The sequence below is a fragment of the Antedon bifida genome, chromosome 8 (assembly GCF_963402885.1).
Source record: "Antedon bifida chromosome 8, ecAntBifi1.1, whole genome shotgun sequence".
Taxonomy (NCBI): domain Eukaryota; kingdom Metazoa; phylum Echinodermata; class Crinoidea; order Comatulida; family Antedonidae; genus Antedon; species Antedon bifida.
The window spans coordinates 898,671-923,378 of NC_136233.1; the positions used below are offsets into that span (position 1 = coordinate 898,671).

The 24,708-nt window shown below is 30.8% G+C and overlaps 3 protein-coding genes across 4 annotated transcripts in view; 1 reads left to right on the forward strand and 2 right to left on the reverse strand.

Annotated features, from left to right (window-relative positions):
* The window catches only part of LOC144849475 (granule associated Rac and RHOG effector protein 1-like), a 200,218-nt gene that overhangs the window by 156,502 nt on the left and 19,008 nt on the right, over positions 1–24,708 (reverse strand). The gene's annotated exons all lie outside the window — the stretch shown is intronic.
* LOC144849497 (twisted gastrulation protein homolog 1-A-like) lies at positions 4,314–22,824 on the forward strand. The gene is made up of 4 exons (XM_078706423.1): positions 4,314–4,379; positions 13,276–13,483; positions 17,516–17,689; positions 18,219–22,824. Exons 2-4 carry the CDS (start codon positions 13,282–13,284, stop codon positions 18,422–18,424), a joined length of 582 nt encoding a protein of 193 aa, XP_078562549.1. The 5' UTR covers positions 4,314–4,379; positions 13,276–13,281; the 3' UTR covers positions 18,425–22,824.
* Positions 22,184–24,708, reverse strand: part of LOC144849496 (type II phosphatidylinositol 4,5-bisphosphate 4-phosphatase-like) — a 36,110-nt gene continuing 33,585 nt past the window's right edge. Inside the window, exon 9 of the transcript XR_013613978.1 lies at positions 22,184–22,200. The gene's annotated coding sequence lies outside the window, so the exon portion shown is untranslated. The remainder of the gene's footprint in view (positions 22,201–24,708) is intronic.

A 24,708-nucleotide genomic window follows, 5' to 3' on the forward strand; every position in this document is an offset into this window, starting at 1 on the left:
AACGAGGGAGGATTAGGTGAACATCATATTCTGAGCAGCAGAAGCAGATGTATTGTCAAACATTTATTAAATTTAACCTTGTACTAAATGTCATCATAGAACCTTGATTCAGATTTTATTAATATATTTAAAACGGAAACAAAGACTTCATGTTAATACTTAGTGAACTATACCAAAGTACGTTACCCTAACAGAACGCTGTGCTTGTTAAGATTTCCTTGTTAGAGGTATTAAAAGTTCCCCTGAAACTTAGATTAGAATTCGCGAACAGGTTTACATCAAGTTTGATTTCTAAACGTTTTTAAAATGATAAAAAAAATGATTTAAAAGAAAATATTATGTACACTTAAAAGTAGCATTAATCCAAATGTCAACTTTATGTCAATGGCTACCAGATGTCTCTATGGAGACTGTTTCTTGAACCAGTACCAGTACATTTTTTGTTACTACTAGAATTGTGTTTACTATTTTTATAATTTGTGGTCAGTAATCATTTGTGTACACTGGACCTTAGTTTTTTTTTAGCTTAGTTTTTCTTATCCTAGAAGACTTATTCTACCACCAAAACTACAGTAAGACTGAGGAGAGGCTTGAACGTGTGTGGATATTACGACTATGGTTGGCATCACCCTACAGTAACCACTTAACCATGTACACTGAACCTCCAGTTTAAAGTTTTTCTTATCCTAGAAGACTTATTCTACCACCAAAACTACAGTAAGACTGAGGAGGGGCTTGAACCTGTGTGGATATTACGACTATGGTTGGCATCACCCAACCACTAAACCACGAAACTAAACTAAAAATGTGTATTATATGATAATTATATTTATTTTAAACACTTTAAAACTTTTAGTAAAAACAGCTTTGGTTCTTGTCATCATCATTTTTTAGATAAAAAGAGAAGAAAATTCTTATCTGTTGTTACCTGCCACAGTGACGACAGATAGAAAAAAGATACTATAGAGAGATAGAGTGTATGCTGTTCACAGGTCTGTCTGAATGAACCGGTGTACGAGTCATAAACAACAGAACACCGGTAGTTGTTGAAAGATAATGATTCGGAGCAATAAAGAAACAGCAATGTGCCGGTACTTGTCAAAAGAATTCTTGATTATGATCCAAAACCGTTGAAAAATTTGTAGAACAGAGCGAGTAGATGACTAGAGCCTCATTCACTGCCAACTATCATTTCCTACCTACTTCCTTATCGCTGACTAATTCTGATAAATCAACAACTGCACAATTTAGACGTTTGGTTTTTTTTTCTAACGTTATATTATTATAAAGCTCACGTATGACTATTCTGTGACAGAATCACTTTGTGGTTTTCTGTCATAAGTGTGTGAGATGGCCTAAGCCCAATTATGTCCAGTTTATGTGCTTAGCATCAGGCACACAAAAGACAGTGTAAACTCTGCTTGTCATGGGGGCCTAATCGTCCAGTATAAGCATCCCAATGTATCCTAAATACAGTAGAACCCCCTCCTTTGGGACACCCCTATTCAGAGGATACCACTATTTAAGGGTCTTTCACACCTGTTCCGGTCCGGCGCCGGAAAATCCAATCGAACGTCAATGTTTCGTTTTCACGCGGCTATGCGCAAACACTATGGCCAGTTCAGGGGACAACCCTATTAAAAGGACACTTTTTTTGAGTCTCGAAGATGTCCCCTAAATAAAGGTTCTACTTTATACATAGTATAAATATATATATATAGTTATTACATTTTTTGAATGAATACGTGAATTATGTGTAGCAAGGTGCTTGTGTTATTGCCAATATTTTCCAGGCCAGGTCACATTTGGTCAAGTTAACGTGTTCATCCCAAATGACTATTCCTGGCAAAAAATAGCACAAGTAAATATGAACAGAAAATAAAGTCCGTAAGCGGAAGCAAGTGGAATTTCAGAAAGAGAAAGATTATAGTGAAAGAAAAAGGATTTGGTGTAAATTTAAAAATTGTGATGATTTTCTTAAACTAGATGTCCACCAATCAATGAGCACTGTGACCACCTTCACCTTTTGATTTGAAAAATAAAAAACAGTCCAACGTTGAAGTCTTTCTACTATTTAATCTGGTTTACTCAATGAGCCAAAGCAGTATAAGAAGTTTCATATCTAATTTAAACCGGACATAATGTAAGTTATATATTGTGTAATGAAGCCTCTCCAGAAAATTGGAGTTGACGACTTATAGTACATATAAGGTGTAACCACATCAACTCCACATTGGATTTGACAATCTAGTACTTATAGTACATCTAAGTTGTAACCACATTGACTCCACCTGAACTAACTGGGCCAATTCTTTTAAGTCATCAACAAATGTTCACATTAAATTTGACAATATATAAGATTGATTTACACAGCTGAACGTTTTGTGAGGGTGCTATGCCACCATCATCAAGGCCACCAAGAGGAAAAGTAAGTATACAAGTTATTGTTTGGGAAACGAGGGATTTAAAGTTGAAAATCAGAAAGTGAAACTTTTCCATCACTATTTCAAATTTGATGAATGAATGATGCACTTTAAGTGACAGCAGTTTAACTTACTTATAACCAATTTCCTTAAAAGGTTTAAAGTATCGATATCAAACATTATCAAACATTACTGTATAATGACAGAGTATACGTTCCACAGGGATTGTGTACTAGGAAATTTCCTTAAAAGGTTTAAAGTATCGATATCAAACATCAAACATTACTGTGTAATGACAGAGTTCGTTCCACAGGGATTGGGTACTTTAGGAAATTTCCTTAAAAGGTTTAAAGTATCGATATCAAACATTATCAAACATTACTGTATAATGACAGAGTACGTTCCAGGGGGATTGGGTACTTTAGGAAATTTCGGGAAAATTACTGTAGGGGGATACTTGGATTGCATTAGCAATTTACCATAAGTCTTGTGTTTAAATTTATCCTAAATTAGGAGGTATGATTATCTTGAATACGGGATTATACTCAGTCATGGGATTTGTTTACCATTTCATGGCAGATTTGTTTTCCTTTTTATTACAATCACTAGTTACTATAGTGTACACATTTTGTTTGTTTGTGAAATCATGTTGAAATTTATCACTGCAGCTAGAGAAAACTAACAAAACTAGAAGGGCACTCAGAGAGTTATGAAATCATCCTTTAACTTTTTGAGTAATCCTGCTAACAAATATAGAAAGAAACAAGCACACACATAGACACATGCGAACGACCACATAACCTCTCGCCATTGTGGTAATGAATGTTTCAACAGCATGTAAGGTAGGGTTCGTTACAAGTAATAAATGCACTTTAAGCCATGTTTTCAATATACAAACATACTGAAATACAATTGTCTCTCAATTGCGGCTGTCAATCAATCAATCACTCCTCTATCAACCATCATTAATAAATCATAAAATAATCAATCAACTCTTCATATTTATATTTCTAAAACTCAACAAAGTTCTGTCATAAATATTAGTGTTAAAAGATATATAAACATGATGGTTTATTTATGACAGAAAGTTTAAGTTTATCATAACTTTCCTAAAATGAGTCAGAAACTTAAAGACTCAGTCATATGAGTATGATAGTAGTTAAACAGTCTAAACCTTCAAATCAATCTTGGATATATGGACTAATAGATTATTATACATTTTGTGTTTTAGCAAAGGTGAGGCTTGTGGATAAGACAGTTACCTACTTCAAACTGTCTTTCAACAACTTAAATAATCGGAAATCTGTTGAAAATGTATTTGCTTTCAGATTTTAAAAAGAGAAGTTTGAATTAGTTTTATTTTCCAACAATTTTTGTTGTCAAGTAATAATTCAAAATGAATTCTAAATATTTTATTTGTATATTATATTGTAACTTTCACAAATAATATCTTTATCTTATTCAGTATTTCATTTGCCAATTGTTTATTTTTTACATTATAATTATTACATATACATTACTTATTACAAATGGTACATTCCATTAAAGTTACAACATAATCTTGTATCTGCATCATAAATGTTTTAAACTTCCCCACCCATTTCCTACTCATAGATACACCCCTGAATTTCAGATGACTTTCACTCCCTTTACAACCATCCCACCTACACCTGCCATTGTCATTCCCTTATTAGAAAAGAAGCTTTATCAATAAAGTGTGAATATCCCTTTCAAAGGGATTACCCACCCAACACTTAAACTGTCTGTTTTGAGGCCTGTGATTGGTTGAAACTTGACAATTACTTCTTTCAAGGATATTCTCTATAGACAGTACAGTGGGCCTACAGTAGGACATTACATGTTGTGAATGAACAAGGGCTACATTGAACATTCAACTGTATTTCAAACAAGTGTATTTCATATGCAGAATATTACAGTCTTATTTGGAATAATACAGTAAGTAAGTGAATTTATCTTTTGCAAGCTTTATCTTATCGTTATATATTCTGGCATTGTTTCAGATATGTTTTGTTGCATTTAAGCGTCAGTGTATTTTTGTCTAAATAAACAGGTTTGCCATTAAATGCAGGATACTCAACTCAATATAGGAGGTATAAATTAGTTAATAGGTCCATGAACCATAGAGGTATACTTATTATACCTCCATGCACAAACTATTAGTTGTATCTTTTTATATACAACATATATGTACCACATTCAGTACATGCATGTACTTCATTTTTAATTGTAATCTACTGTATATAGGATAATTTATATCAGCTTTATTGTAATAATAATAATACATTTACACAGAACAGAAGTATGAAAAACACCCAGGATGGCTCATGGTTTAATGTACAATGTATATAATAATAACAGGTTTAAGACATCAACATTATCAAATAAAGATAAAATGCTGTTGTAACGAACACCAGGAGCCTATAGGAAATACAATCACTTATGATCTGTACCTTTAACATCCTAAAAAGACAGTAACATTCATGTTGGCATGTGTCCCAACCGACATCATGTTGTATGTATTCATGATGTCCTTAGGGGAACATTACTAAACGTAGCATCAGCGTATGAAGTAGAACAGTATGTACTCAGAGGCTGTCAACATAATATCAATATACATGTTGAGGCGCCATAAAACCATAAAATCTTGGATTTGATTCAAAGGTTATAAAGGTTTGATTTCATATTGCTTTTATACCATCAATACACTTGGTTGAAATTATAGCCTACACCATAAGAAGTTGCTGTAATGCTGCCTACAGCATAGAACTGTGAATGTTGTCTACAACATAATGTGTTAATAACAGATGTCTATTTGTTAGGTATCATTTAATTAAAGAGTCTTTTTTGTACCACTGTGTGGAATGTTTTGAGAAATATAAAGTAGAAACGTTACTGCCATTATACTGTAGTGTATAATCATTTAAAAAAAAGTTTGGCATATTGCAAAATATTAAAATAAAAAGATTACTACCATTATGTAATCATCATTTAATTTTGAAACAAGTTATAGCATATTTTAAAATATATCAACTTATTTCAGCGTTAATGTGTTCAGTTTTCATTTCAAGCTTATTTATTAAAAGATAAACATATTAATGTTGTTGTGATGAAAGTAGCTGACAGGGTTAATTTACTTGATAGCTTCCATCATGTTGTCTGTATGTCATTGATTACATATTTATGCTTCATGTTAGTGATATACTTTTTCTGAATGTCCAGACATATTTCAACTATGCTGCCCAAGAATATTGGAGACATATCCAATACATTTAATGCAACTCACTACTATGTACATTAAAACTTACTTAAAAATTGTTTTAGTTTTCTTATATCATAATTCATTGGCATTAATTCACAGTACAATTCACCCAGGTGACCAATCCCGATTCTTGTATTAAATTATTATGCAAAAATGCAGGTGTAATATGACCAATTTCGGTTGGACAAAGTTGGATACAATTACATACTATATTGGCTACCTACAGTATGATATTTTGAATAATGTTGCAACGTACATGACTGACCGCTGTGTTTTTTTCTTGACCGACTCAATGGAGGTGGGCTCATTTCTAATCAGTAGGCACTTTTATAACATGTGTAATCTATTAAAACACATTTTTGCAACATTATGATAAATACTAACAATCAGTATATTATCTGTTCCCAAACCACCTGCATTGGTAACCAGCTGCTAGAGAGCTACGGTTGGCGATCTAATAATACTACAAGTCTTGATGCCTTAATTTACTAGACAAGACTTGATTGTATACAACATAACAGTTGGCATTTAATGTCACGTAGATTGATAACAATATAGTCTGTTAACAAATATTACAAATGTAGTTCATTTTAGCTTCAAAGTGGGAGAGCGCAACCCTAGTATTGACCACCACTCTCCGCTAAAGTGTCTGTCATTATCATAATTTCGCTGAATCTTTGAATAAATAATAAAATATTATTGCTAACTACACAAAATGTATTACATGGACATTTAAATTAATCATGTATACAATGATATGTCAACCTATTTGTATCTGTTGTTTATTATTACACTACTAGTCTGATAATTGCACATAGCTCTTTAAATATTGCTTAAAAAGAAAGATAAACAAATAAGTTTCCTGCGATTGACATTTCTGAAGTGTGTTAAAAATACAACAATCTTGAAATATTATTGAGTAAGGTCAAATATTAACAATAACTTTTATTTCTATTAATTATAAAGTTTTTTCCCCTTGAGAATCAGTTTTTAACCACAGAAAGCGGGGGTAATTAATGGGGTCAGGAAAGGGGCTTGTTATATAGATTAATTTCTACAGCAATTAATTTCAATTGTGAAGGTCTTGTCAAAGGTTGTAATCAGAACGTTGAGAAATGGGATGAAGTTAATAACGTATAATTCACACTTTACTAATTTAATTATTTTGGATTGATCCTGTGGCTGTTACCGATCTCTTATTACTACGTTACTGCTTCTATAGAAACTCCCCCTAAACAACTAATGGAATAGTCTGAATAGCTTGAGATAAATTCAATTCCTAATCAGGTGCTTTTTTGCTATTAAATCGATCTAACAACTAATAAAACAGTTTTAATTAATATAATTTAAAATCAACTAATGGAAGAGTCTGAATGACTTGGTATTGTAGTGTACAATATTGTAACTCCCCTACATAACTAATGGAAGAGTCTAGTTGAGGTAAGACAGTGTCATTTCACTTTCGTTGTTAGTAAGCCAAAAAACTTAGTGATGATATCATCACAATGAAAAGTACCTGAAACACTTGACCACTGATTTCTATCGCTTCTTCTGTTGGGATTTTTATAAATTGGATTATTATACATTTAAAAAAAACAGTATTTGACAACTTTCTTGGAATATAGTATCTTGATCGGTAAGTATGTTTTAACATGACATATGTGTATACTGTACAAACATTGATAATGTGATTGTAAACATGTGTTGCTCATGTTATTGTTTTGGAATATTTTTTTTTAATTATTGAATTGCTAAATATTTGATTTGATAAATAAATGAAATAATACAGGAACTATTACTGTTGGGAATCTCAGATATTTTGGTATTTATTTGTCTGATAGAATAGCGCCTATTTTACATTTTTTTTCATGGTATTTTGTCTTTTATAGAAACTTAACCCCTCAACCTAACCCCTCCCGCAATATTAAATATTTATTTTTATATTTTTTATACACGATTTTTTAAACTAACGATTTAATTATGGTTATCAAGATCCTCTGGATGATTGATTAAGTTTAACTGTTTATTCATTCTTTAAATCATCCAGTTTAAAAAAAGTCTATAAAAAAAAAAACGTACCATATATAAATTCAGATAAATTGTAACATGGTCCTGAAATTAATCATAAAAACAAACTAAACGAGGTCAATAAGGCAATGTTGAACACATTATGATTTGCCTCTGATCATGTTTTGATCTGCAGGAAAAAATGAATTGAATAATTCAGGATATACCTCCTAGTCTGCTCCCACGAGACCCATGTGTGAAATCAATGAACAGATTAAATCATGAGAAACCAATGGAATTGTTTGACGTAATAGAATAAAACCTTTCAAACCTCGTGGCTTCAGTTAACATGCTGGTTGATAATATTCCCAGTTGAAGCAACAGAACCTTGGGCCTTTTTATCGGAAACAGATGTAAGATTGTTTGATGTGATGATTTCACAAACACAGGCAGGCTTATCTGTTAACATTAACTTTTATTAATGTATTAACAGAGGATTCAGAAATAGGGGAAAGGTTCGAGGGCCTAAACATTGTAAAATCAAGTGCTGACCTATAATGTTCTATCTTTTTGCATTGTAGTGTTCAAAACTTAGTGGGAGGAGGGGAAGTTAGCCTCTCTTTGGATCCACCTACGATTATATTTAATTTCGTTTTTTTACTATTAAATGATCATTTTCTGAATTTTGTGAAGAAAATAAATGTTATTTTGAATTTCTTTTTTACTGTACAAAGCACTGTTTTTCAAAGAATCAGATACCCCTGGTACCAGCTTTACAGTATTTGAATTGTTTGATGAAAACCAAATATTAACCTGAAACAAAAGTGTACCAGAACACATGCTCCTTGAAGTGGTTTTTCTGTTAAATATAAACGAGTCTAAATAGATAATTTAAGGAAACATTTTAATTTGGTCAGACACCCGCTTCTTGACCACCCTGTGGTTTTTGTAGCTCGTGGGACTCGGGTCATGCTTTTAATGTGACCGATTTTAGTGACCTGCCATACTTGGATGTTTCGTATAATTGTTTGCACCTGTGTTTCAAAGTACAAAAACAGCCTTATCAACATGGGCCATGTTGGTATGGTTTGACTTCATCTTTGCTTATTGTTTAACATTAATTATGCTTTTCATTGATCTGTGTGTGGGCTTGTTATTGGTCATGAATGCAAGTTCACTATGTGTCTTCCAACAACAAACATTAATATAAACAATTGTTATTTGATTGCTATTGTGCTTACAAATTACTTACTTTTACAAATTACTTTACTTGTACGAATTAAACAAGTTTATTAAAGACAGCAAAAGTAATATAAACAATCTTACAAAAAACTTTGATCGACTTTTTGACAGTTTTAATCATTGTTCTTTCTTCAATGATGTGTCATCAATTATTTTTTAACAATATAAATAAGATTAGGGTGGGTAAAAGCATTTGTTATCTATTGAAAAATGAACTTAACTTTTCATGTTGTAGTACTGTACATAGTAATCCAACATAACAATGTCATTAGAGAACTCATGTTCAACTTTCAACATTGGTTGTATCTACTATGTTTTGTTTCACATTGTCACTGGAGAAATCATGTTAACCTTTTTACAGTTTCGTTTTCGCATTAAACCTTTTTTTTTAAACGCTAAGAGCGGTGGTAAGAAAAGAATTAAAGGTGAACAACCTGAATAAAGTAGACATGTCCTAGTATCTGATTTCAACATCATTCTCTTGAGTATTCTCATTGCCAGCATTACTTACAGGTGTTATGTTTGATTCTAATGCGTGGTATGAAATGGAAGCTCAAGAACGCAAGTACGTACTTGATGGTTTCCTTATTACTCCAAGGCATAGGATTAAGTTTAGATGTATTTTGATGTACTGTACAGGTAGTAATACTGTACCAGTTGTTAATTAACAACAACAATCTGGTATTAATGCTGTATTCATATCTTTTTTATTACTTTTGTAATGTAATGATTTTATTAAGAATATTTATAGCAATAATTTATTCATTCATCAGTGGAAAATTACTTCCATTTATTGTCATTTACATATAAAATATACATAGAAATTACTTGCTCTGAGATATACAAAAACAGATATGAAAAACAAACAAAAAAAATTACAAAGAACAAACATTTTGTACAGTATATTAACAAGAACAAAACCTTCGTTTGCTGAATTTTACCAATCATCATCCAGTCAATTCAAGCACATACTTAAAGGTGCACTTGCAGTAAATCAGTTTTATTACCAACAGTTTGTTGGTTGGTGATGACATTTTGATTTCTCTATTGACATGAGTACATTGCTTTTTGTTAATGACCATGGAATTACAGGAACAATATATGATTGTAAGATCTTAATGGTGTCTGAGCATGTGCTAACTTGTGATCTTATGACCCTAAAACACCATTAATAACTAATTGCTACAAGATGGCTGGTACATTCCAACAATGTAAGCACTCCTTTCATCAAGTTTTAAGTTTACAAGGTTGGCTAATTGCTATAGATTCTGCTCAAATAACAAGCCCCTTGTGACTATATCCCAACAGGCCCAAACTCAAATTACTAGCAATTGCCATAAAGCAATGATCTCGCATATTTCTTGAATATTATCCATCAACCAATCAAAAAGTTTAACAATGTTTCCACTTAAGTGGTTCTGACAGTTTTTGTAACTAATTGGAGAATGCTCCACATGTTGTTAGCGAAAAGTGAAATGTGATACGAAGGCTGTGATGAAAGCAATCAGAAGGGGATGGAACGCTGACTATAAAATTGCAACATAATTTTAAAATGTTGAAATACACAAAGGTTGTGTGTAAAAAAATTTGTCACCCGGAACATGATACTGTTATCGAAAGTAGCTTGATGACTAAAGGGTAAATTAAATAGGTTTGTGTTACACCATTCCTTTTCAAAACAAAACATAGTTGGGAATACAGTTTTGCATGCTATACTGTGTTCTGCGAGACTAGTGTTAACTCACCATGTGAATATGATATTAGTAAAAAAGTGTATTCTATTTTTAATTCAATTTTTGGGTAGCACCTGATGGTGTTCTACCCTGCTGGTAAAATTCCTAAGAAATTTAATAAGCAACTTGCATTTGTACATAGATCCTTTATAAAGCAAGAACACAATTACACAAAATAAGTGTCATATTTGTTTTAAAAAATGTCTATTGTAATTAAAAATAAGTCCATTAAAATGATAAGATTTACATAAAAAATAATAAATATGGATTCTAGTTTAATGAAGGATTTATTTTGGAAAGCATGTTCTAGAAATGGGCGCTTGAATGTGTCATTGGACCATTTTATGAATAAGCAATTAAAGCAACATGAATATTTAGTTTGAGACAAAAAATATTTAAGAATAACAAATTAGAGCATTTAAATACCGGAAGAAAACAGTTTGAGTAAAAATTGAAGTCAATTCATTCTTGCCTCAACCGGCATAATGATATTAATATACGGAGATTTTTACTGTATGTTACTCTTTTTTTCCACCTATTTAATGCGCTTTCAGATGAACATTAAACAGAAACTAAAGTTTCTACTAGTTCTTAAGACAGCAACTTGGATGGAAAAAAAGTGATTGAAATCTGTTGAACTGAGATTTGCCAATTATCCACGCATGGTCTACTGTAATTTCCTTTTTACAACTATTTGGAAAATTACTAATCACACAAAAGTCATTAAATTAAAGTGGTATCCTTTTTCACAATGAATTGTCCTACGAAATACACACTGCAAATTGAATACAAGGAATTGCGAAATTGCTTTTTTAGTTTAAATATTTACGTCTCATATCAAATGTTGGAAATTTAATTAGTGTAGGGACCAATACACAATCCTAATATCACAAATTTTAAAAGGAAAATGTATTTGTACACCACAAAGTAATTCAGCAATACTCCTATAAATACTAATATTATGTTGAAAAAATATGTTAAAATTCTATTTTTATAGTAAAGTTGGGTAGCACCTGACGGTGTTCTACCCTTCTGGTAAAATTCCTAAGAAATTTAATAAGCAAATTTACAATACTACACAGATCCTTTATAAAGCAAGAACATAATTACACAAAATAGGTGTCATATTTGTCCTTAAAGGTATGATTAGCTTTCTATATAGTAAAAACAAATTTTTTAATATAAACATATTATAACTGTCTGTCATAGTCATAATATTAACAACTCTAACCATTAACATTATTAACTATAAAGTTAATGTCTTTCAAAACTAATCAGCTAATGAATATTCATAAGCTGTTTTTATAAAAAGGATTGAGGTTTCTACCTATTTATCAGTATTTTCTAACTATTACAAGATTTGTTTTTATATTTTTTGTATCCCATTTTATCACCTGATTACCCCACCTTCCATCAGGGTATACTTTCCTATATACATTTCCCCTGAGGAAAATTCTGGCATGTCAAAGGTGAGCACATTAATAATGTCTACCCAAATAATCTGATAAAAATACTGTATGTAATTTATTTGTTTGTTCTATCTTTATATTGTTTTATTGGGGAACACCTATTGGTGTTCTACCCTTCTGGTAAAATTCAAAAGAGATTAAATTAGCTACTTAACATTTGTACACAAATACTATATCAAGCAAGAACACAATTGCACAAAATAAATGTGATATTTGTATAAACACTTTTTTTAATTCAGAATCTTTTTATCATTTTTTTTTTTTTAAATGTTATTAGTTTTATAATTTTGTGTTACTTTTTAAAATGAAATAATCAAATTAATATGTTTTGCATGTTAAAAAACTACTAATGAATATTCAGTAGGAATTTGACTAGATCCACTAGATTAATTAAAAACAATGTACTGTAGCTCTTTGACAGGTCATGATAATTAATCAGGTTTTATAAAAGAGCTTACTGGTACTTCAAATATAATAATAAAGCTTACAAAAACAGTGATATAGATATAAAATTTATATTGTTTTTATAGTCCCACATATTTCTTTGATTGTAATCAATCTCTTAACCGAACAAAAATAGCAAACTTTTGCTATTATTTATATAAAAGATTAATTTATAAAACACAATAAGTTCATTATCATACATCCTAGAAACTCCAAAAAAACATTTCTATCTTTATATTTTGTTAATGGGGAACACCTTTCAGCGTTCAACCCTTCTAGTAAAATTCAAAAGAGATTTGTATTAGCATTTCTGCCATAAAGAGAAACTTGCAAAGATAATTGTTATAAACAAAGCAAAAACTTTCAGACATAAATGTCATTTTATAATTTGTACGATAATGTTAAATTATCACAATTTATAAATAATTATTTAAAATTATAAATATTAAATATTATTGATAAAAATATAAATTATTATGAATTTGTGTTTATTATTTTTTGTTTGTATTATTAATTTGTGTCCAAGTACAACTTTGTACTGTATATCTCATGCATATTAAACTGCTCCTCATAAATATTCAATAATGTTCAAGAAAGTAATGTGCACTCATGCATAGCATCTGTAAACCTTCGGTTTTTCTGTACTTTAACACTATAACATTTGTTTTCTTATGTAGGTAACGATGAAGCCGTATATGTTAGTAGGCATAATAGTAACAGCGTTGGTTTACGTTGTGTTGTCATGTAACGAGAATTGTGCACCAACAGTAACAAAATGCCAATTGATGGGTGCGTGCGGCAAATGCATGATGGGTAATTGTAGTTGCTGTGAGAATTGTACTAAATGTTTGGGGGAAGAATATTTTGACTGCTGCGACTGTGTGGGTAAGTATATTCATTTATTATATTTTTTCTACACACTAGAAACATAAATTTAGGGCAGTAGAAATAAGGGCTCTAGGTAATTGATTGATTGTCAATTTCTTATTGAACATCATAAAGTGTATCATCTGTAAGTTCAAGTCAATGCTTCATTAAACTGACTTAAATAACAGGAACTTAACAAATTAAGTATATCCTGAATCAATACCTCTTGGCAAAAAATATGACACTGGTGTTAACATGCTTGCTTATCAATCTCAGTCCTGGGTTCAAGTCCTAAATCTGTCATATAATTTTTCTCTAAGTACTAATAAATTCTAGTAAAATAGTACTATTGAATCAGAAATCTTGTTTAGAAATCTACCATCGAATGAAAGAACTCTTTGTATATCAAAGTCGATGATAATCATTTCAGAATTAGGTATTTCCCTCGATTAAATTAATTTGTAATGGTATTACTTTTGAACTGTTAATCAAATGATCACTTGTTCTCGTTTGGATTTTGGGAATTAAATGAATTTGAAGAACGGAAGTATCTTTCACCACACTAGCTGAATGCTTGTGGCATTGATTAACAGCGGATTCTTTAAGTCTTACTCAATTCACAATTAGTTGGTTCTTAGCTACAGAACTTTTAAAAGATTGAAATTATGCACGTAGAGTCTGAATAAAGTGGGTCTGAAGTGATAAAGCTTAAATCATGTTGGCAAAACTTAACCAACCAGAGCAAGTAGATTATTTAACACATGCCATTCAGAAAATGTAATTTTCATCTGAATTAGGCCTACAATTAAAATTGGGACAGGTGTCAGGGTGCATTTGGAGATGTATAGTACACCCCGCAGGGAAGAAGAAATAGATGTACTGTACATATTCTAAATCTTGTAAAACAAAAACAAGTGACAAAATGCTCAGAAATCTTAAATAAATAAATATATAGTCCTAGTCCTCAAATTGTTCTCAAATGTAATGGGTATAAAAAAACACATGTCGATAAATGTCCTAATGTCCAAAGATATTAATTTAATTTTCACACGTTTCAAGATTTAATTATAAAAAAAGGTGCAAACACCTCCTAGTACATATACCCTGAGGACGCATAGGCAAGCTATATGTTACTATCTAACAGTATTAATGCCTTTTAAGAGTACAGTATTCCTTTAAAAAACTCTAAAGTGAAAGTTATTAAAATTTATATTTTATAATTATATTATTTTAAATCCAACGGAAATCAAGTTTTGAGCACAGACTGAATTCAGTGTTAAGTATATAGTGTAAGAAGTTGAAATAAATGCATCAACTTAGGGGCCATGTCAAAACTAGTATTCTACTGCAGTTACTGCAGTAAACTACATTTGTTTACTGCAATACAGGAACGTATAATTTTAGAAATGATTCAATGTAGAAGTTCAATTTTTTTTAAAGTGTATGATTACCAAAGAAGGTAAATAACTGCACAGGTTTTAACCTTTGAAAAGAATAAACCAAAAATTTAGTCTAGATAAATTCTTTCTCTCTATATTATGCAAATGTTTTTGTGAAAGCATGGGAACTAGGTGTTTTAGTAGAAACTGTATAAACAGGTTAGAGTAAACAAAATTTAATAACTTATATAGATAAATTTCCTTCTATATTGTGCAAATGTTTTTGGTATTTGGGAGTTTGGTGTTTTAGTAACATTTTAAAGCACTATCCAATTAGTTTTTCACCTCCCATCTTATAATATTATGGACTTTAATACAGATGGTGTATCACCCACTAACGTAACCAATGTGCGTTAGTGGTTGATACAGATGGCAATGTACAGTAATTGTGGGAAGGCAGGTGGTGGCGTTTGTAGAAATAATTCCCACTCTCTGACCTAGATATTCAATTAGAATGGATGTTAACTTTTGGGGAAAGTTTGACAAATTTGTTTCCTGTTGATGTGGCATCATTTGAAATTGATTGATTAGGCATGAAATGAATTAAGTACATGTTGTGAGAAAAACTACCCTGGCTTATCATTCAATTTTGTTTTTGAATTTGAAAATCAATGAGTATAATACTAAAAGTGAGAAGTGTCCTATACTATAAGCTTTAACCATGGACATAGATTTATTTTTTAGTGAAATAAGTATACAAAAGTAGGACTATCATGGTAGAACAAGTCAAATGATAGCCCGAAGCTAAAAAAAACTAAAATAATTCACTTTATCCATTTCCACACCATGATCATGACAGACTTACTGACCACATCATAATGATATACAGTCACATAAAATTAAGAAGAGACTTATCAGCTTGTGTGACAAACTATGATTTGAAAATGGGTCACTAAATTGAAATGTCACTGGTCACTTGGAAACGATGAAAAATTAATAGTACAATGTTTGTTGTTTAATTCTTACACTATCAAACTTTATGTGATGAAAAAAATGTGATGTCATATCACTACCATATTTAAGCATATCACTACCATATTTGGGCACATCACACTTTTTGTGTCAAACTAGTTTGATAGTAGACAGAGCTTTAGTGTGTCCAGCCTGTCATAGACCAATAGTTCATTCCTGCATGATTTTTTGTATTGTTTTTAGGAACTCAATGCATAGCTTATAAACAAATCTATGCTAGTAGAATGTTTTAATTAGAACAATCAGTATTAGAGTCCAACTGCTAATGAGTAAAATAATTATTTATTGAAAACATTTGGAATAAAGGAGCGCAATATTCAAATTTACCACTTTTAACTTTAAAAGTTATAATACAGTAGTTTCATTTTCTTTTTAAAAAACACAATAGAAGCATCAGGTCATTCTGAGCAAATACAATGAGTTTTAAATTGACCATTATCAGGGGACAGTTGGTATCCTAGCAACTAGTTGTCATAGAGGTCCGTTGAAAGCAAGCTTCCGAAGAAGTTTCCTATTTTTGATTATCAATGGCCTGGCTGCAACAGGTGCATGTTAATCAGGTTTAGAAGATGAGCACACTGATCTGTTATCACAGACTTTCTGCTGAGGAACTAGCAATTTTCAAAAGTGCTTGATTTTACAAAAGTTCTTGATTTATAATTAACAGACCCATGAAAAAAGTTTGAAAAACTACCTTCATTTCAGCACGTAATACTAGCTGAGTTAAAAGTCAACAAAGTGATTTAATAAAATGGAATTCATGGAAGAAGGAAGAGGGGAAAGATGAGGCGTAGTAAAGAAATAATCAAACATAGTTTAGCTTGGTCACATGTAAACATGGTACTGCACACTCCAAACTTTAAATACCTTATTTACCATAATACCCAGTGCATTTTCAACAGAAATGATTTAACATATATTAAAACAGTATTCATAAAGAAGGGGGAGGGGAAGTATCGCCCACTAACATAATTAATTTGACATGAGTGGTTGTTGTACGTTAGTGGGTGATACAGGGGAAAGGTAGAACCTAATGAGGAAATAGTATCATCGTACCACTTTACCTGGGTCACGTTTAAGCATGGCAAGCCAGCAGTCGACAGTTTCAACAAGCTGGGTAAAAAATTCACAAGCAAGGTCGTTGAACAACTTCCCCTTATAAGATTGAGTCTTTCCTGTATTGTAATCCCTATGGTTCAAATTTTATATTGATATCGTGTCCTTAATCAAATAAAGATGTTGTAGTGAAAAACTCATTAAGCTATTTTACTACGTCCGTCTGATGCATATTGTTTATGGCATTTGTAGACTATTCAATACTTTCTTTATTAGAATAGTTTTGTTACGTACAGTATGAGAAATTGATTCATCTTTAATAAATTTTGCTACTGTGATATCTTGTGATTAAAAATAGCATTTATTTGGTAAAAAGTCACAACCTATTATACAGTAGATGGTGAAATATTTTGTAACTGTTTTGTTCTTATATGAATGTTTTTTCAACTTTAGCCATATTTTGTTAATACAGTGACTGTATTTAGTAACCTGTGGCCTATTTTAATGAATTAATAGTAATAGTAATTAATAACTTTTTTCCAATACTTTCTATACTCTATAATTTTTAATTCTTTTTTTTCAGGTTTATGTAAACACAATAACACGCACAGGCCGTACCATACAAAAAGCACTGTGATGGATATTGACTCCAGCATACCATCACTGTTTGATGCCTTGACAGGTTTTGTCAACAATCCAAAGCTGCGTATCTCTGTCCAAAGAATGCCAGTAGAAGAGGAGTTCTACAGACCAAAAGGTTAGTCTTTAAAAATATACTAGTAGGCCTACTATTGCACACCATGTGACCCACAATCGTCCAATCAAATGACAGGAATTTATTTAGGTGTTATATAAAAGAACATAATAAACCAAAAAAACTCACAAGCAACTGCGTTTTATAGATACTGTTTGATAGACTGAATGGCGGGTTACTGCACAGTGGGACTACATATACATGAGTAGACTGCCAACAGTACATTCATTCATAAAATGTCACATTATTTGATTGAAACATGAAGAAGAAAACATTTGGTCAAATCGAAAGGAAAATATAAGAACTGGAAATGATTTTTCATCTAATATGAGTAACTGAGAGGCCTTCAACAATCATACACCATGTACTGTAATACCTTTACAAAAATTAGTTAAGCTCTGTCTATACTATCAAACTAATTTGACAAAAAAAAGTGTGATGTGCCCAAATATGGTAGTGATATGCCATCACAGAATTAGTGATTAGTAATTACAATACATCTTACAGTATATAACATATTTGTTTTTTTTAGGTGTGGAGTTTGCAGAGTTGTCAAACAGAACGTGTGTAGTCACCTTCTTTGACGATTGTTTATCACAAGAAAAGTGTGAACGAGCTTGCTCAACGATGGGCGCTAGTCGGGCCAGGTGGTTCCATAATGCATGCTGCGAGTGTATGGGTCATACATGTGAAAGCTACGGGAAAAACTATCCTCATTGCAGGGAATGCGGAGTTTGAAGAAGATTTACGTTTACTTGGAAATTTTGCAAAAGTTAATGAGAAAAGAAATTGAATAATATGGTGGCAGCTGTTAAGTAAAGTACTTAATTAAGATTATTTACTTAAAGTTAAGATACTTAGAACGAATGTGGTGTTTATGATAACTTTTGTATAATTTATATTCCTACCATTGTATGAGTTGTTAGATTATATTTTAAATATTCTACCATGCTTCTTTAATGTTGTAAATTTTAATGAAACCAAAACTTTTGTAAAGTGATCTGGTCTTGTATATGATCTGAAACCGCATGTATTTATTATAATAGTTAGGAAAATGAATACCAAAAAGTGTCCTTAAACATCTCACAAAAACTCTGTCAGGGTTTTAGAAAGTGATACTTTCTACATTTATGAAATTGAAATAAAATTTATCAGCAAAAAACAAAATCTCGACTATCCAGATATACTTTTAGATTAGATTTAAAATGCCACTCTTCATATTTTTGACTAATAAGGCAAAAGATTTGCATCAGTGTTCATTATGATGTCATATCCTGGCTTTTTATCGGCTACACAATTTTTTCTCTTTCCAAAAATGGCCATAACGACATTATTAGGATAAATTAAACCACATCCTATGCAGTTTGGTGGACATGCAACTTTTCATGTATAGTTTTTAGCCTTTGCTATCCACACAACACACGATGAGGCAATTATCTAGCTGTTAGTATTCACGAACGGCAACAACTTTTGGTTGAATTGAATTGCTCAATATCTTTGCCCTATCTATCACTATCAAAGGATTGGTGTATTCTGGGCTTAGAATTAGATGCAGGCACTGATTACTATTTTGTATAAAATGTCTCATTGTCCCAAAACAAAGCTTGATATTATTGGAGTAAAACAGAAGATGGTTTTTAGCAGATCTTTGCATTCATCATCGAAAGCATAGCGGAAAATGCCTTTGTGTAAAATGGGATAAAGATGTGATGACATTTGACCTTTACATCTCAACATGACTTGTACCAAATTGAATAATCTTGAAAACTTTAAATTGCATTACAATTTAATCACTTTTTGTCAAATTATGTAGATTTCATCAAATAAAAACCTCTAGTTAATATGATTCAATTATTGAATCGTAACGATCACAGAGAGCGACACAACTTTGTGATACTCATTCACAATAAGTTATAAATAGTCCGTTGACGATTTTGTAGTAATTTTGTTTGGAGTTTTGTGTTATAAACTGTCTAGGAATACTGTCTCTAGTCTGTCTCAACTTTAAGACTTCTAAAAATAACAATATATATCATAATCTTACTTTAAAATTCAACGATTTGCAAGGTTCTTGGTAATTTAATATTTTTTTATATTCATTAAATTATTGTTAATGAAGATGGAATTTGATTTAATTTTTCCTTTCATCTGAGCTCAACTGTTCTTCTACTTACCATTGCCTCACTCATACATTTAGAGAGTTCGTTTATTTTACCAATTGGATTATTCGATTGGGAAACATCTAAAAAAGTAATTTTTTAGATGTTTTTAATAGATGTATTCAATGTTAAACATTGTAGTAACTTTTTAAATAACATATCAACTTAAGTATTCAAGAAAAAACAATACTCAACGTTAAAGTCCTGAATCAAATACGACAAGTGTCAAAATGCTATAGTCCGATTTCATAATGTCAAAATGGTATAGTCATAATGTTAACAATGATTGGAAATGTTGGATCAAAGAACGATGTTTTTTCCAAACAACTATTAAAATGGTAGCATTGGTCATATTGTGGACTTGGATAAGTAAACTTACTCTCACCCATGAGTATAAATGGGTAATTGGTAGGATATGAACAACTTTGGAATGACATTTGTCTGGTGTTATATTAGTTTCAATTAGGAAAACTTCCCTGGGGTAGGGGAGAAGGTTGCATGGTTATGCTTGTTCTACATATCAAATTACCGGGATACATTGGCCTAGGGATAGTTTGCTATTAAACAAACTATTGCAAATATTATATTAATATAAGAAACATAAATCATTTTGTTTTTGCAGTTTTGCAAAAAATCGTAAACAACATTAATTAGAGAAATAAGCTACAGGTATTGTAACCTACAGTACCTTTCATAAGTACATTACATATTGACAGCAATGGAGTACAGTATAACCCTTCATGAATTCAATATTTTTACATAAATTAGATCAAAATATCAAAACAGGTAAAATTTTTGCAAATGTAAGTACTTAAACAGGGCCGGTATGGTTAATAAGGTTTCAACCTGACCACTATTTCACAGAGGCCTTTGACAACCCAGTGGCTTGAACAGAGATTATTCCCTTTTTTGTGACAACTGCACAATGTGGTTACATCACTGTTTAATAGTCGGATTTAGTACGTTTTTTGTATTTAGCAAAAAGCCAAAAGCTGTTTGTTTGGCAAAATCAAACTAATGACAAAGTAATTATTTCATACTGAGAATTCTCGCCAATATCTAAATATATCCATCTAAGATATTTCAATAGCATTATGAACTTACCTGCAATTTAAGCCAATAGATTAAGTGTGTCTGAATACCAAGAAATATTGTGATCCTAACTATTTCCTACTAATACCATGGGACGTCACTATATTCTTTTGACATTTAAAAAGCCGGTTGATGAAATAAAAAGTGACCTTTCAATAACAAGCTTCTAAATAAAGCTCTGTCTACACTATCAAACTAGTTTGACAAAAAAGTGTGATGTGCCCAAATATGGTAGTGATATTCCCAAATATGATTTACAATTTCTTTTTGTTAAATTATAGAATGGACATAAACTTAATAAAAGATACAAAAGTATCAATAATTATTTTATATATTTTTAACAAAAACGGTAGTTTATTAAGCAAGTACTAATGAATATTTTGTGGTATGTCAAGTCTTCTTAATAAATTACAATTTGTCTTTGTTATGATTAGTCATACTCTTTTGGGAACTCTAAGTTCTTTCTTATCGGTCATAACTAGTTATATTTAGATTAACAAATACTTTTTGTTTTGGTACAATTTATTCCGGAAATCTCGGCTAATTCAATTTTCGAAAATCTTTTCTTTACTTTCTATTTATTCCAAAATGTATCAGGGTTAAAAATTCATCCAAAGAATGTTAAATATCTAGAATTATTGACCACTAAGATAATGTTTGTTCCTGTTTTTACTTCAAATATTTCAAAATTTAAAAAAGTGTTGATTTTCAATATTTAAAACGGAAAAAACATATTCATGTATTAACATTATTTAATAAAATAAAATTAAAATATAAAATTGAAGGATCTTTTGAGGGTTATTTTTTTAAAGATTTTTCAGGGACAAATAACATAATTGTGATACAGAGTAAAGATAAAGGAACAAAATTTTTTTAGAGTGGATTTTAACAATGTTGGCTGTTATTTTTCTGTAAGTTTCAGGAATAGATGATGTTTGTGTGCTAGGAGTTAAAACGGTGTGAAATGTTTTCCGTCCAGCTTATGCGTATACTTAGCATGAGCATGTCTGTATAATATAATAATACAAACCAAATAAAAATAACAAAAGATGAATGAATAATTTATTAATATTAAATTACATAGTATATTGCATTAATAGAAAGCTTTTAAACAAATATTTGATCATAACTGTAAATATACATTTTATTTTTATAAACTAAATTGCTTCTTAAAGTTCGAGTGAGTAATAAAGTGGAGAAAATTGAATTACAGAGTTTTTGATATTTCTACATTTTATTTGACATTGGGTAATTTACAAAATACTAAACAGAAATTTTGGTCAAACGTTTCTACATCAAATACTTATAGTGAATATAAGTACTGTAGTAACAAAACTTTTCTTTTATTAATGAAGTTTAAATGTTTAAATTGATAATTTTTTACAAATTACTAACGAAAGCTTAACAAATCTCTTTTTAAAAATGTAAAATATATAGCATGAAAGAATACTATGTAAATATAAGTTGAGTTTGATTTAAATTGACCAATGGGTGGCTGATATATGTTTAGCCAATCAACATGGCCACATGGATTCATCAAATCGCAAAATTAAGTTATGAACTGCTTATGAATTTAAACAACAAAAGAGTTTTTTTTTATAGTTTCAGGGTTTCAGGTAGTATGAAATGAAACTAGCTTTTGTAATAATGCGTAATTTCCTGGAATAGAAACTCCTGAATAACAATTCATTGTTGCCGGGCTGCTGCTGTAATCTCATTAACCCAGGTGTAAATGAATGACTAATAATTTCAATTATGATAAATTAAATACAATGAGTTTACAGATGTTTGTATGTGTAAAAAGTTAAGTATCGCCAGCAACTGTAAAGCCCAAAATGTGTGTGCGCCATTAATTTTCGCAACTGAACAACGATCATGAAAAATAAGGGCGCATGGAAATCGTGAAATTTGTGAAACACGAAAATAAAAGGTCGCAAAATAGTTAAGAATAGAAAATTTAAGGCCGCAACAATTTTGGCTTTACAGTATTTTGTGCTTTATATTAAAATAAAAGTTAAACTTATATTTCATCATTGTTTCTTACTAAGGCCTACAATTGTGGCCCTTTTATATTTTAGTCTTTACTCTGTTAAAAAATAAAACCAGCGTTTACTAATCTTATTTTTGTCTTATCATGTTGAAATCAAAGAAACTAGCATGGCAATTTATAATAGTAGTACAGTAGTAGATTTGTTACAAAGCATTCATTTAATTGATTATAATTCTTAATTAATTCTTCTATTTTTAGTTTTATTTGCTAAAGAAATAATAAAAATATAAAAACATGAGCTCAGTGTTGAAGTTTGTTTTGTTCAACAAATTCAATAAAATGACCTTTCCTGATTGGTCCAATATTACTTACCTACAGTACTAGAATGTTCCATTATTTCCCAGGGTATTTTAAAATTGTTCTTGAAAGAAATTCCTAACAAAATAAAATGATATAAATGTAAGTGACATTGCTGCTTTTTAGTACTTGTTAATTGACCTGATCTCTTCTTTAAATGTTTTCACGCCGTAGCTACATACATTAACATATTTGCTTACTAATCCCAAAGTCATGGGTTCAAATCCTGCCTGAGTATCATTCTTGTGTGTTGATGAGTTTGTGCTCAGCTGAGGATACTTAGAGTGGCTCTTCCTAAGCCAATGTTGGGAACTCTTCTTTATTATTTATGAAAAACTAAATCACATTTATTACAATATGGTAATGCTACTACATCAATCGTCAATTGAGTTGGGAACAAGCTGACATTGTATGACTTTGTCGCTTGAACTCTTTAAAATTGGGCCACAAATTGTGCAACTGCCTGGGGATGTAAAACAGAGTTAATTGAATTTTAACTCTTTCACTGCGTATACCCGGTACTACCGGGTATAAACAGACGTCGTTGAAATACGTATACACGGTAATACCGGGTATGGGCAAAACAATGATTTAATCGTATTTGCCTATAATATAAAGCACCCTCTATATTTGTTCGATGAACTTGAATATTTTTGCAAGTCATTAAAAAATGTTTCCAGCAAAAAAAACGGCCCTCTATAGTTGTATTATCGTCTTGAAAATCGTGCGCCCTCTATAGTTATATTATATATAGTATAGTATATATAATAGTATTCTATCTTGGAAAGTAGTTTTGAGTAGCGTAATGGCGGCCATTTTGAAAGTAACCAAAATTTACCAGCCCCAATAGGGCAACATTGTGTTTATCACAACACACAAAAAAAAAAATTCTGAAACAATAGCTGGTTTTTGTACTATAGTGAATTTTTGGAAAATGTCATTATTTTCACGATTTTGCCCCAAAACTTTGATTTGTGCATAATTTGAATAAAACAATCAAAATAATTCAATTTTTTTTTATATTTTTATTTGTTATACATATCTTCATCAATATCCAGTTGGAAAAACATATTCCATAAGAATTTCTTATAGAAAATATAGTTTTTATTATTGATTCGATAAAAAACACGAAATCCAAAATACATGTAATGACATCACATGACGTCATCAATATGCAAATGACTTTTTTTTTTATACCTAACTGTAGACTAACCCTTTGCCCATCACACACCACAAAAATAATTACACAATTATCTCAATTAGTATTTTTTTGCAATTTATTAAAATACCTTATGTTTTTCTTAAATATATATTACGCACAGAGGTGGGAATAATGCTCCGCAGTGAAAGGGTTAAACTATTTGAATTTTGCAGTTCTCAGAAATCTCAAACTGAGACGTACATACGTTGTATTACAGCACTTC

Bases quoted from the DNA above. Each gene is read 5' to 3' on its own strand.
- LOC144849497 (XM_078706423.1), top strand. From the start codon at position 13,282: ATGAAGCCGTATATGTTAGTAGGCATAATAGTAACAGCGTTGGTTTAC. The intron at 13,484-17,515 runs GTAAGTATATTC...CTTTTTTTTCAG, and splicing joins TGACTGCTGCGACTGTGTGG to GTTTATGTAAACACAATAAC. The intron at 17,690-18,218 runs GTTAGTCTTTAA...TGTTTTTTTTAG, and splicing joins GGAGTTCTACAGACCAAAAG to GTGTGGAGTTTGCAGAGTTG.